Below are 13473 nucleotides of genomic sequence, written 5' to 3' on the forward strand. Positions count from 1 at the left end.
AATCTGGGAATACTAGAAATAAAGGTAAATGATTATAATATTTCTTTTCTTCAGGCTAGATTGACCTTCGAAAATTTTGAAAGACTTATTCAATAAGTCAATTTTTTTGTGCAATCTAAGAAGAAATAGACTAAATGTGCTTCTCAAAAGTAAATTTGCAATTAAGAATTACACCTAGAATTTTAAAGGAGTTTTTTATAGTTAGATATTATCAATGGAAATATATGAATGTTAAGAAGCCACTGTTCAATATACGTACAACCATAATTTGAATTTTAATGGGATTCAGCTTTATGTACCATAATTTGCACCATGCACTAATGTTAGCTAGATCTCTATGAAGGGAATCAGCAACTGTAGATCTACATTCAGTATATGAAATAGAAACAAAAAGAATAGCATCATCTGCATGTTTATCAAACTTGTTTTCTAAGGTAAACCACATATTAGGATTATATAGTATGAAAATTAATAGGGCAAGACTACTACCTAGGGAAACACCAGATATTAAATTCCTACAGTCACTATGATGCTCATTAATAACTACTCTTTGCAATATATCACTCAAAAATTCAACAAAGACCCACCCACTCCCATCTGTTTTAGTTTGAAAACAAGTGCCTCAGGATTAACACGGTCAGATGTACAACTAAAATCAAGGGCAATCCGACAAACTTCTTAAACCATACCTATTGAGATATTTTGCCTAAAGGTATTTGAAAAATTTAGATACTATAGGTGTTATGGAAATTGGATGGTAATCAGTAGGGCTAGAGCTACCACAAACATATTTATGTAATGGAGTAACATAATTCTCCAACAAGTGCAAAAAGTACCTCTTATTATTATTACTTGCTAAGCTACAACCCTAGCTGGAAAAGCTGGATGCTATAAGCCCAAGGGCTCCAACAGGGAAAATAGCCCAGTGAGGAAAGGAAAATTTACAAGAGAAGTTTAAAAAAAATAACAATAAATTTTTCATATATAAACTATAAAAACTTGAAAACAACAACAGGATAAAAACTTTAAAATAACTAGAGGAAGAGAAACAAGATAGAATAGTGTGCCCGAGTGTACCCTCAAGCAAAAGATCTCTACCCCAAGACAGTGGAAGACTTTGGTACAGAGGTTGTGGAACTACCCAAGACTAGTGAACAATGGTTTGATTTTGGAGTGTCCTTCTCCTAGAAGAGCTGCTTACCATAGCTAAAGAGTCTCTTCTACCCTTACCAAGAGGAAAGTATGCACTGATCAATTGCAGTGCAGTGGTTAACCTTTTGAGAAAAAGATGAGTTGTTTGGTAATTTCAGTGTTCTTAAGTGTATGAGGAAAGAGGAGAAAGAGAAAATGAGCCGTAACTAGGAAGAGGGAGGGATCCAATGTAGTATCATCTGGCTAGTCAAAGGACCCAATAACTCTCAAGTGGTAGTATCTCAACAGGTGGCTGGTGCTTTGGCCAACCTACTACTCTTCTTGCTAACTTGCCAAAAATAACAGACAACTTAGGAGTTAAAAAATCAGCAGTCTTTATGAAAAAGAAGGAAAAATACCATTTTGTCTCCACCTCTACAAGCATCAATGTCCATCGAGAGAATTTTAATTTTACTGGACCGGATAGCTAAAATAGTTAGTTTAGCCTCAGGAAAACAGGAATGAGGATATCAAATTTCCCTTTACTTTGCTTACTGGCAAACACATCAGCAGAAAAGATAGCCTTGTCTTGTGGACATTAAGTGACAGAGCCATCTTGTAAAGGCAGAACTGTTAATTCTACACTAAAGAATGCAGATTTAAAGGTAGCCCACCTTTAAGAATTAACACCACTTAGCTGAGTATAGTTATTCCAAGTCAAATCCAATCTGTTACACTGCCAAAATGATAAGCAGCCTGTTTCTTCTACAATCATTATTGAAGCAGGGTTTGTTTTTCCACTCAGTATTTTACCATGTGATAAGTGATACAACTATTATTATTATTGTTATTATTATTATTATTATTATTATTATTATTATTATTATTATTATTATTATTACTGTTATTATTATCATTATTATTATTATTTGAAGAATGGCTGCAGAGTAATAGTATAGAGAAGTATGAAAAATATAAAGAGAAAAATGTGGAAGTAAAGCGCAAGGTACGGGTACGTGAGGCAAAGAGGGCAGCTGACCTGAGGTGGGGTCAGGGATTGGGTCATTCATATGAAGAGAATAAGAAGAAGTTTTGGAAAGAAGTGAAGAGAGTAAGGAAGGCTGGCTCAAGAATTGAAGAGACAGTGAAAGATGGAAATGGAAGGTTGTTAAAAGGAGAGGAGGCAAGGAAAAGATGGGCGGAATATTTTGAAAGTTTACTGAATTTTGAGGAGAATAGGGAGGCAGATATAATTGCTGTTGCAGGTGTTGAGGTGCCGGTGATGGGAGATGAGAATGAGAGAGAGATTACAAGAGAGGAAGTGAGGAGAGCACTAGATGAAACGAGAGTAGGAATAGCATCTGGTATGGATGGTGTGAGAGCTGAGATGTTGAAGGAGGGGGTGTGACTGTACTTGAATGGTTGGTGAGATTGTTTAACCCTGGATAGGTACGCTCCTCGGACACCCCTTTAAGGGTATACTCGGACGCGAACGACCCCGACGCCAAAAAAAATTCTTGAAAAATCAGTTTTTGCAGTAACCTCCTTTTTTCTTTTGCCAAAAAAAACTTCAATGAATGCTTAAAACAACTGTAAAGATAAATACTACTCATCTGCAGAAAAACTATTTATTATAAATATTTTAAAAAATTAAGTAGAAAAAAAAAAGACCTGACATAAAAATTCATAAAAAAAAAGTTTATACATATATACACAAATCCTTTTAGGAATTGATTCTTGAATGTTTAGGACACATCTTGATGTATTTTGGATGAAGTCAGACCCATGGAGGTGAAGATCTGAAATGAGAAAAAAAGGGTAACTTTTTTTGGCCAAAAAAATTTGTCCAAATTTCATGAATTTTTTTGGGTACCCAAATGAAATAGGAAGTGGCTAATTTTTTTAGGGAATAAACATATGTTATCCTAAAATAGAAATATGTAAAAAAATCTTCATTATTTTGTAAATTACATTTATATCAGGGGCCATATCTAAAGGTAATTTTTTGAGTACTTAGAAATTTCGTAAAAAAAATACATATATTTAATATATAATATGATATTTATGCAGGTAAAAATATACCAAAATATCACAAATTCTATAGGGAACAAGAATATATATAGATAGGGCAGCTTACGCTTCGGATATGTCCACAAAATGGCCGCCAACCACACTGACTCAGACTCCCTAATCTGCCACTTGAAATGTAGGAAGGGTATGTCAATTTCAAGGTGTTATTTACTAATCTAATTATTATTGGATATGCATAAAAATTGTATGTGGGTTGCTGGATAATTGTCGATTATTTTACGACTATAAAATTAAAATTCTGACCCAAAAAAATTTTTTTGAAGGGAAATAAAATCGAAAAAAAAAATGTAAAACAATATAATATTTTAGCTAAAAAAAATTGATGATATTCAATCAAAAAAAAAGTAAACAAAATTTTCCGACAAATAAACATCTAGAGGAATCATTACTCTGTGATAGTTCCTTAGTACGTAGTATTTTTGAAAGAATTGGGAAAAAACGAAAAAATGGCAATCACCGGAAAATCGAACACATACCTATATATACGCCATATCTGGCTAAAAAAAAGATAGGCATGGGTAGCCAGATCATCTAGAAACACTTTCCAACACTATAAAAATATAAGTTTTGCGACACTACTTGCCAATTCCTTACGGTAACATGACTAAGCAAAAAAATGCAAAACAAATAAAAAGGGGCACTCGCGGAAAAATGCCCAACATTCTAATATACGGCATCTCAGATAAAAAAAAAAGACATGCACGTGTTAGCCCAACCATCAAGGCACACTTTCTAACACATAAACATGAAAAAAAAATCAATAATATACGGCAATTCCTTACTACGTAGTAAATTTTTACAAATATTGAAAAAAAACAGAAATTGGCAACCGCAGTTAAATACCCAATATACCAATAACTACGTCGTATCTGACAAAAACAAAATCACGCATTGGTAGCCAGATCATCTAAACACACTTTCCAACACTAAAAAAGCAAAAGTTTTACGACACTATTTCGCAATATCTTACGGAAAAATGACGGCAAAAAAATGAAAAAAAATGAAAAAGGGGTACTCGCGGTAAAATGCCCGACATTCTAATATACGGCATCTCAGATAAAAAAAAAGACATGCACGTGTTAGCCCAACCATCAAGGCACACTTTCTAACACATAAACATGAAAAAAAAATGAATAATATACGGCAATTCCTTACTACGTAGTAATTTTTACAAATATTGAAAAAAAACAGAAATTGGTAACCGCAGTTAAATACCCAATATACCAATAACTACGTCGTATCTGACAAAAACAAAGTCATGCATGGGTAGCCAGATCATCTAGACACACTTTCCAACACTAAACAAGCAAAAGTTTTACGACACTATTTGGCAATATCTTACGGAAAAATGACTTGGCAAAAAAATGAAAAAAAATGAAAAAGGGGCAATCGCGGTAAAATGGTCCTCGTGGTGATGAACGACATTTTAACTAAAAAAAAAATCATGCACATGGTAGCCAAACAATCCACCAAGACTTTCCACAACTGATAACCTATACAAGTTGCACCATTCTACGACAATTTCATAATACGTAATAACTTTGATAATTATGCAAACTACCTTAGAAGGGTAAACTCGGTCGCGAACGACCCCGACTCGTCTCAGAAATCGGGGAAGGAGTACAGCTACAGCAATGCACATCTGGACACTACTAGAGCGTGTAGGGGAGACACCTCCTGCAGGTCGATCACCCACTCATTCAATCACGGGGCTGAGTCACGTGAGAAAAACCTGTTTTTTTTTTACGCTCGGGGTCGCGAACGACCCACCGTACCTATCCAGGGTTAAAATGTGTTTTGTGTTGTCAATGGTACCAGTAGATTGGGTTTGTGCATGTATTGTACCACTATATAAGGGTAAGGGAGATGTGCATGAGTGTTGTAATTCAAGAGGTATTAGTTTGTTAAGCGTAGTTGGAAAAGTGTATGGTAGAGTAATCATTAATAGGATCAAGGATAAAACAGAGAATGCAATCTTAGAAATACAGGGTGGTTTTAGAAGAGGTAGGGGTTGTATGAATCAGATTTTTACAGTTAGGCAGATATGCGAGAAATATTTAGCAAAAGGTAAGGAGGTGTATGTTGCGTTTATGGATCTGGAGAAAGCGTATGATACAGTTGATAGGGAAGCAATGTGGAATGTAATGAGGTTATATGGAGTTGGTGGAAGGTTGTTGCAAGCAGTGAAAAGTTTCTACAAAGGTAGTAAAGCATGTGTTAGGATAGGAAATGAAGTGAGTGATTGGTTTCCGTTGAGAGTGGGGCTGAGACAGGGATGTGTGATGTCGCCGTGGTTGTTTAACTTGTATGTTGATGGAGTGGTGAGAGAGGTGAATGCTCGAGTGCTTGGACGAGGATTAAAACTGGTTGACGAGAATGACCATGAATGGGAGGTAAATCAGTTTTTGTTTGCGGATGATACTGTACTGGTTGCAGACACAGAAGAGAAGCTTTGACGATTAGTGACAGAATTTGGAAAAGTGTGTGAGAGAAGGAAGTTGAGAGTTAATGTGGGTAAGAGTAAGGTTATGCGATGTACGAGAAGGGAAGGTGGTGCAAGGTTGAATGTCATGTTGAATGGAGAGTTACTTGAGGAGGTGGATCAGTTTAAGTACTTGGGGTCTGTTGCTGCAAATGGTGGAGTGGAAGCAGATGTACGTCAGAGAGTGAATAAAGGTTGCAAAGTGTTGGGGGCAGTTAAGGGAGTAGTAAAAAATAGAGGGTTGGGCATGAATATAAAGAGAGTTCTATATGAGAAAGTGATTGTACCAACTGTGATGTATGGACCAGAGTTGTGAGGAATTGGAGAGACAGAAATTGAATGTGTTTGAGATGAAGTGTCTAAGGAGTATGGCTGGTGTATCTCGAGTAGATAGGGTTAGGAACGAAGTGGTGAGGGTGAGAACGGGTGTAAGAAATGAGTTAGCAGCTAGAGTGGATATGAATGTGTTGAGGTGGTTTGGCCATGTTGAGAGAATGGAAAATGGCTGTCTGCTAAAGAAGGTGATGAATGCAAGAGTTGATGGGAGAAGTACGAGAGGAAGGCCAAGGTTTGGGTGGATGGATGGAGTGAAGGAAGCTCTGGGTGATAGGAGGATAGATGTGAGAGAGCGTGCTAGAAGTAGGTATGAATGGCAAGCGATTGTGATGCAGTTCCGGTAGGCTCTGCTGCTTCCTCCGGTACCTTAGATGACCGCGGAGGTAGCAGCAGTAGGGGATTCAGCATTATGAAGCTTCATCTGTGGTGAATAACGGGGGAGGGTGGGCTATGTCACCCTAGCAGTACCAGCCAAACTCGGTTGAGTCCCTTATCAGGCTGGGAGGAACATACAGAGGAGACGTCCCCTTTTTTGTTTCATTTGTTTGATGTCGGCTAACCCCCAAATTGGGGAATTGCCTTGGTAGATGTATATATGTATTATTATTATTATTACTACTACTACTACTAGCTAAGCTATAACCCTAGTTGGAAAAGCAGGATGCTTAAAGCCCAAGGGCTCCAACAGGGAAAAATAGCCCAGTGAGGAAAGGAGATAAGGAAAAAATAAACTATATGAGAACTAATGAACAATTAAGATAAAATATTTGAAGAACAGTAACAACATTAAAACATATATTTCATATATGAACTATAGAAAGAGACTTATGTAAGTCTGTTCAACATAAAAACATTTGCAGCTAGTTTGAACTTCTGAAGTTCTACCGACTCAACTACCTGATAAGGAAGATCATTCCACAACTTGGTAACAGCTGGAATAAAACTTCTAGAATACTGTGTAGTATTGAGCCTCATAGTGGAGAAGGCCCGTCTCTTAGAGTTTACTGCATACCTAGTATTACGAACAGGATGATACTGTCCAGGAAGATCTGATTGTAAATGATAGTCAGCATTATGAAAAAATCTTATGCAATATTCATAACAAACTAATTGAACAGTGGTACCAGAGATTAATATCTATATTGGGAATAAAATTTTTTAAAGAATGTAAGTTCCTGTCCCACAAATTAAGACGAGAATAAGCTGCTGAAAACCAGACAGGAGAATAATACTCGAAACAAGGTAGAATGAAAGAATTAAAACACTTCTTCAGAATAAATTGATCTCTGAAAATCTAACAAGACTTTCTCAGTAAGCCAAATTGTTTGTGCAATTTAAGGAGAAACAGACCTAATGTGTTTCTCAAAAGTAAATTTGATGGAACACAAATAAAAGTGGTTATGTGGGCCGTAGACCTATATGGCCTGAATCTGATGGCATCCACATCCATAGCAGGACTTATGAGAAGCAGGGTACTCAGTCCTAATATACATTACCATTCCCCTTGGCCTGGGAATGCCATCCCATTTCAAAATTATTGGTTTCTTTAAACCATGAATAAGCAGCTCAGACGAGTGCCGTATTTTAGAAATCAAAGTTTCTGAGCATAAGGGTAAGAGCAGATGAGACTCGTTAGCTATATTTAGGAACTTTTCTTTGAAAACAACACTCCAAAATCAAACCATTGTTCTCCAGTCTTGGGTAGTGCCATAGCCTCTGTACCATGGTCTTATACTGTCTTGCAGTAGAGTTATCATGCTTGAAGGTACACTCAGCCACACTATTTTGTTTATTTCTTTTCATCGTGTCTTTTTTAAGTTTTTATAATTCTTATATATGAAAGATTTATTTTAAAATTGTTACTGTTCTTAAAATAATTTATATTAATTATCCTTTACTTGTCTTGTAGTTTATTTATTTGCTTGTTTTCTTTCCTCACAGGGCTATTTTTCCTGCTAGAGCCCTTGGGCTTATAGCATTCTGCTTTCCCAACTAGGATTATAGCTTTGCTAGTAATGATAATAATAATTATAGTGATAATAATAATACTGTCATGTAGACCACTAATATTGCAGTACATTGGATGAAACTGGTGAAGTTTAGAACGCACCAGTCCCAAATTTTGCTCAATATCTCTAGATAGAGTAAGAATTGAAAATGATAAAAAAAGTCGCATCATACTTGAAAACAAACTTAATAATGATAACAAAAATGTCATGTTCACAACCTCAGTATATACAGAGAAACTCCTACAACTCCTACAACATAAAATTTGTCAACATGGAGTCGACACACCATGCGAGACTTTGTACCCTCCAGGAAAGCCACTTCATCTAAAGGAAGGATAATAACAAAGGTCTTGAAAATGAGTACCAGAGAAGTGGGTGAAGGAATAGATGTGAAAAGGTAGCCTCTTGATGAATTACCAGAAATCCATGACCCATATATTGAGCCTAACATAACATTTAAAAAACAAAAGGAAGATAAAACTGATAGAATAGTGTGCCAGTGTGTATCCTCAAGCAAGAGAACTTAAGATTCTCTTCTACCCATACCTAGTGGAAAGTAGCCACTTAACCATTACAGTACAGTAAGTAACAATGTGAGTGAAGAAGAATTGTATGGTTTGCCTAATGTTGTCAGGTCTGTGATGAGAGAGGAGAATGTATTAAGATTAGTCTCAATTTTTGGGTGTATGCACAGGCAAGGACAAAATGAGTTGTAAAGAGAGAGAGATCCAACATTGTATTATATTTGGCCAGTCAAAGGTCCAAATAACACTCAAGCAGTAGTATCTCAATGGGTGGCTGGTGCCTTGGCCAACAGCAGACTTAGATTTAGACCTACTGTACATGAATAACTACTCCTCATCCATGAAGTAATAGTGTTTACTTTGTATGATTATAGAGAATTCCCTTCCTCAGGCTAATGGTGTGCATCATAGTTGTAAAAGTAACAACATTGTTCTGTAAAAGAGGATGCACACCTTATTGTTGCTGCTACCACATATGAAGCAATTTGAATTTAAGAAATGACAATACTCTTCAAGCTAGAAAAGAAATTTTTAAAATTTTAAATTATTCATGTTTTTATGTAAAATGGAAAGAAGGAATTTGTGTCGTATATAACAACATTTCTTGCGTTTATTTACAGGTATTGATGATGGATATGACATAGAACGGGAAATGCTAGAAGGAATGTATCAGAGAATCAAGGCCCAAGAATTTAGAATTGGTCATGATCATGTAACCCAAGTTTTGAAGGTAAGACCCATCTTTTTATATTTGAGAAGTATTACATTTAATGGTAAAATTACTTAAAACTTGACTATAGAAAAATAAAGCTGACAACAGTAGCAAATAGTGTTGAAGTGAAGGGTCCGCCTAAACAGAGGTCATATCTGCACTCCCCTCAGTTTTTTAGGCTTAGAAAGGATGATCATGGAAATAGCTGCTATATCTTGATATCCAAACCTGCTCATGGTTCAACCATTGGTCTACAGGAGAGCAGTATCCCGCTATGCGACTACAGAACATCTTAAGGATCATAACGCCCTACGTTGATTTGAAGAATTATCACGAGCAGCGACAAAAGCACTAGGAGCTATAGGGTAACTGTGTCTTAAAAAGATGCTACGCAATCTTGGCCTGATGCTCGGAACAACTGCCCCCTAGAGATGTGTTAATTCAGAGAAACTCTGATTTGGTGAATTCCCCCTATCTGTTCTCCCAGGCAGAAGTAGAGTTGGTAATAGTGAAGGTCGCAAGACTGAAACAAACTATCTCGGGGAGGAGAGAGAAATAAACTGAAATTCTTGCCTCTCAGCATCAACAGAGAGACTTATAAAGTACTGAGACATCCTGTAGATCAAACTTTTCAGACCAAGGGAGAGAGTTCTCTCCCCCCTGAAGGTGAAGACCGCAGGATCAATGACTCTTACTATTAATAGGTGCATACCCAGACTTACCACAGGTAGGGAGTGGCCAATAAAGTGTTGAATGAGGTAGTAAATTTGTCAAGGACTAATCTCTCAACAATTGAAGTAGCCTGTTCAGGTTATAGGTCTTCCTATTTCCCGCCTTCCCTACCACAGTTAGTCTAGATACGCCTCGGCTAACAAAGTGCTTAAATGGACAATCTAATGCTATTAGCCCCCAGTGTTAGACCTCTTCTTTCCCAGGAAGAGCCTAACACCGGCTGTGAGCTTTACAGTAGGAGGTAGGATTTCTTTTGGATCTCTCCCCTCTTTATTTTTTGTTGGCATGATAAATATTGAATAGTTTTTCTAGCCGTTTGTTATGTGAGGTATCAAATCTTGAGCCCATGCAAGTCTACCCACAAGGAAGATCTCTAAGATACTACCTTTCAAGGAGAAGGCTATTGTTTCAAGCCTATACCCCTGTCTAAACTAAAGATTGTGACAAGAAAATTAGATTGTGGAAATATGGGCCCTTTTGTTCCCAAGAATCTGAAATGGAGCCAGTCCCTACCCGGTAAATGTCAGAAGACTTACCATAGATAATCTAAGAACTTTTTTTTTTTTTTTTTTTTTTTTTGAAAAAGAGTGGCCATCCTCAAAACCAGATTTTGGATGGCAGAACCCAATTTCTCTGAAAAAATAATTACCCATTCTGAGAAGTGATGTCTCTGATAGGTAAGAAGATAGTATCCACAGTGCAAGTGGTGTTTAGTGTCAGAATACATCGAGTATATACGCAAAACCCCTCCCCTGTCAGGAACCCTGGTTTCCCATAAATCCTTTGGGGACATGACATCTTAGGAATAAAGCTCAACTTTGAAGTCAAAAGTTTGACCTGTCTTTCCTGTTCATCACTTAAACAGGATTTTGGTACTTCCTATCTAAGTCTAGAGACTAGGAAGCATCTCCAGGAAAGTTAAGAAGTCAGTTCTTGATAAGAACTTATAGAATGGAAAGATACGCCTTTACTCCTGCCAGTCAGTCTGACATGTAAGTTTACAAATAGTCCCAGATCAGATGTCCCTCCTCACGGAGTTATAACCGAGTTATGAGCGGTCATGACTATCTATGATTAAGAACCAGGTATGGCTGTGAAAGTTATGGCCTCCATACCTCCTAAAAAAGAAGCTTGGCCTTAAATGAATTTATCTCATGAATCACTTAATTTTGCCAGATATTTTGTTAGCCACCGTTTTCACCAATACTACGGTAATGGTTGATGTCCTCCTCTCTTGACTCTGGAGTATAATCCCAAGAGATCCAAGGGAGTCAGATGGACACCCACAAGTTCTTATGTATAAGAATCCTTGGTTTTGGAACTTCTCATGATAAAACCATAGAAAACCTCCTGACCGAATAAAAAGTGCTGTAAGCAATCATTCAGAATAAGTCGCAAAACCGAAGGTCAGAGGCAAAATTCCTATGCAGTTTGGAGATGTCCTAAGTCACCTTATTAAGTGATATGAATGTCAAATTCCTGTCATTAAAAATCAGCATTAGCCGGCCGGCCCCCTTAACTGCAGTTGCCAAACTGAAAACACTGGGAAATAGTTTTCAAACCTGTGCTATTACATCACTGCACTGTAGAGTAGGCTTATGTGAAGTCATGTTTAAAGTGAATGGGATGTTTGTTCAAAGGCTAAAAGGTCTCCCATTTTTTCCTCTCTTTTATTTTCTTTGTATTCATATTTTCATTTCTGTTATGCATTTTTACTGTTAATTTATCACTTAAATCCTTATTCCCTATTATTGTGTTTCCAAATTACTTTAATTATATTTCATATTCTTTTTTTTTTCCTTATTCCTGTTTATTCAGTATTTCCAACTATATTCTGTCTGTATTAATTTGATTTAATGTTAAAGGCTATAAGGTGTCTTACATTCTTCCCTCTTTTCCATTTCCTTTTCATTTATCTTTTATTCTGTTATTCATGCATTTTACTCTTCATTTGATTTTATTTTTAATCTTTTATGCCCTTATTTTGTATTATCATTAATCCCTTTCTTAATCCTTATCCTAATTCCCTTTATTGGCCCATATCCTTACTCCCTTTAATTCAGTATTTTCCAATATTTTCTATCTATTAATTTTATCTAATGCATATTTTGTGTAAACAAATTACTGCACGAGATTTTATATAAATTTCTTTCTCCTTGTCTCTTCCTAAAAAGTTTCATGCTTCACTAAATGCATTCATACTGAACTGAGCACATACAAAGATTTGTTTGTTCCTTCAAGGAATATTTTTTATAACTTAATTATTTGTTAAGAAAAAATTATGCCCTTTTTTAAAAGAAAGCTCCTTGTAGATATCATTTTATGAGAAAATTAAATATATTCAGAGTAACCTTACCAAAAATCTCATTTCTAGCATAACACCTCAGTCAGAATAGCATGGTTATAAATTTGTTCTATGTTGACTACCTACGGGCCAACCAAGGGAAAGGCCCGTGCCAACAACAAGTGTTGGCTTTAATACCCCAACAACAACAACATATGTTGACTAATCAGCTAAGTAGCTGTATATGAAAATTTCATTTTGGTTTTACTGTAGTGATTAATTTTCATAAAGATTATTTTTATTGAGAAGAATTTAACATACTGTATTTCATATTATGATATATTTGATGATCATGCTTTAAAAAGTTTGCTAAAATATTTTATTAACAATTAAGAGTTATCAAATTATCTAAAATTTTATGTAAATTCTATCTTCATTATTTTTCAACCTAAAATAACACTATTTAAAGGCTTTTTTGCCTAATGATATAGCTACAATAGCATTCTTACAACTTATCATTTTATTTCTAAAAGATAGAGAGAATCTTCGAATCTTTTCATATTGCTGATCACATATTACAATACCACTTAATTATTAACAAAACTGTATTATGTTTTAGAGCCTCATGGTAATTTTCATTAATAGGTTAATATCTTTAATTATGGATACTACAGTCATGCCTCAAGATACAAAATTAACTGGTATCGAAATAGCTTTAGTATCGAGAATTTTTCATATGATGAGTCACGTTTTACATGTAAATCGCCTAATTTGTTCCAACCCCAACAAAAACACCACGTTAGATTTTATGAGGCTAAGCTGTACTTACCACAATGAAATACAACCATTTGGATCATTCAGTACCCAACAAAATCATTAATACTTGTAAATGAAGTACATTATTATTAGAACACATACAGTAATGAAATGATAAATGGAAAATACATACAGTGACAAAGATGTGGAACCATACCTTTAGAGTGAGGCGATGTTCGAAAGTAAAACTGGCAGCAGAGGAGGTCAAACGGCTTAAAACATAAACACTTAACTTTATGAAATACTTTAATAAATGGAAGAAAACATTAACACTTAATTTTACTGAAAACTTGAAATTATATTTCTTTTTTCTTTTGTTTATTTTTTACTTTTTTTTTTTTACTTTACGTTTTGTG

The 13473-nt window shown here is 35.7% G+C and overlaps 1 protein-coding gene across 9 annotated transcripts in view; it reads left to right on the top strand.

Moving 5' to 3' along the window:
- The window catches only part of siz (Brefeldin-resistant Arf-GEF family protein schizo), a 389510-nt gene that overhangs the window by 360507 nt on the left and 15530 nt on the right, over nt 1-13473 (top strand). For all 9 annotated transcript variants that reach the window (XM_068376730.1, XM_068376731.1, XM_068376732.1 and 6 more), the window contains one exon: nt 9194-9303. In XM_068376730.1, the coding sequence (XP_068232831.1) occupies nt 9194-9303 (110 nt within the window). The remainder of the gene's footprint in view (nt 1-9193; nt 9304-13473) is intronic.

Source organism: Palaemon carinicauda, chromosome 7 (assembly GCF_036898095.1).
Source record: "Palaemon carinicauda isolate YSFRI2023 chromosome 7, ASM3689809v2, whole genome shotgun sequence".
NCBI lineage: Eukaryota > Metazoa > Arthropoda > Malacostraca > Decapoda > Palaemonidae > Palaemon > Palaemon carinicauda.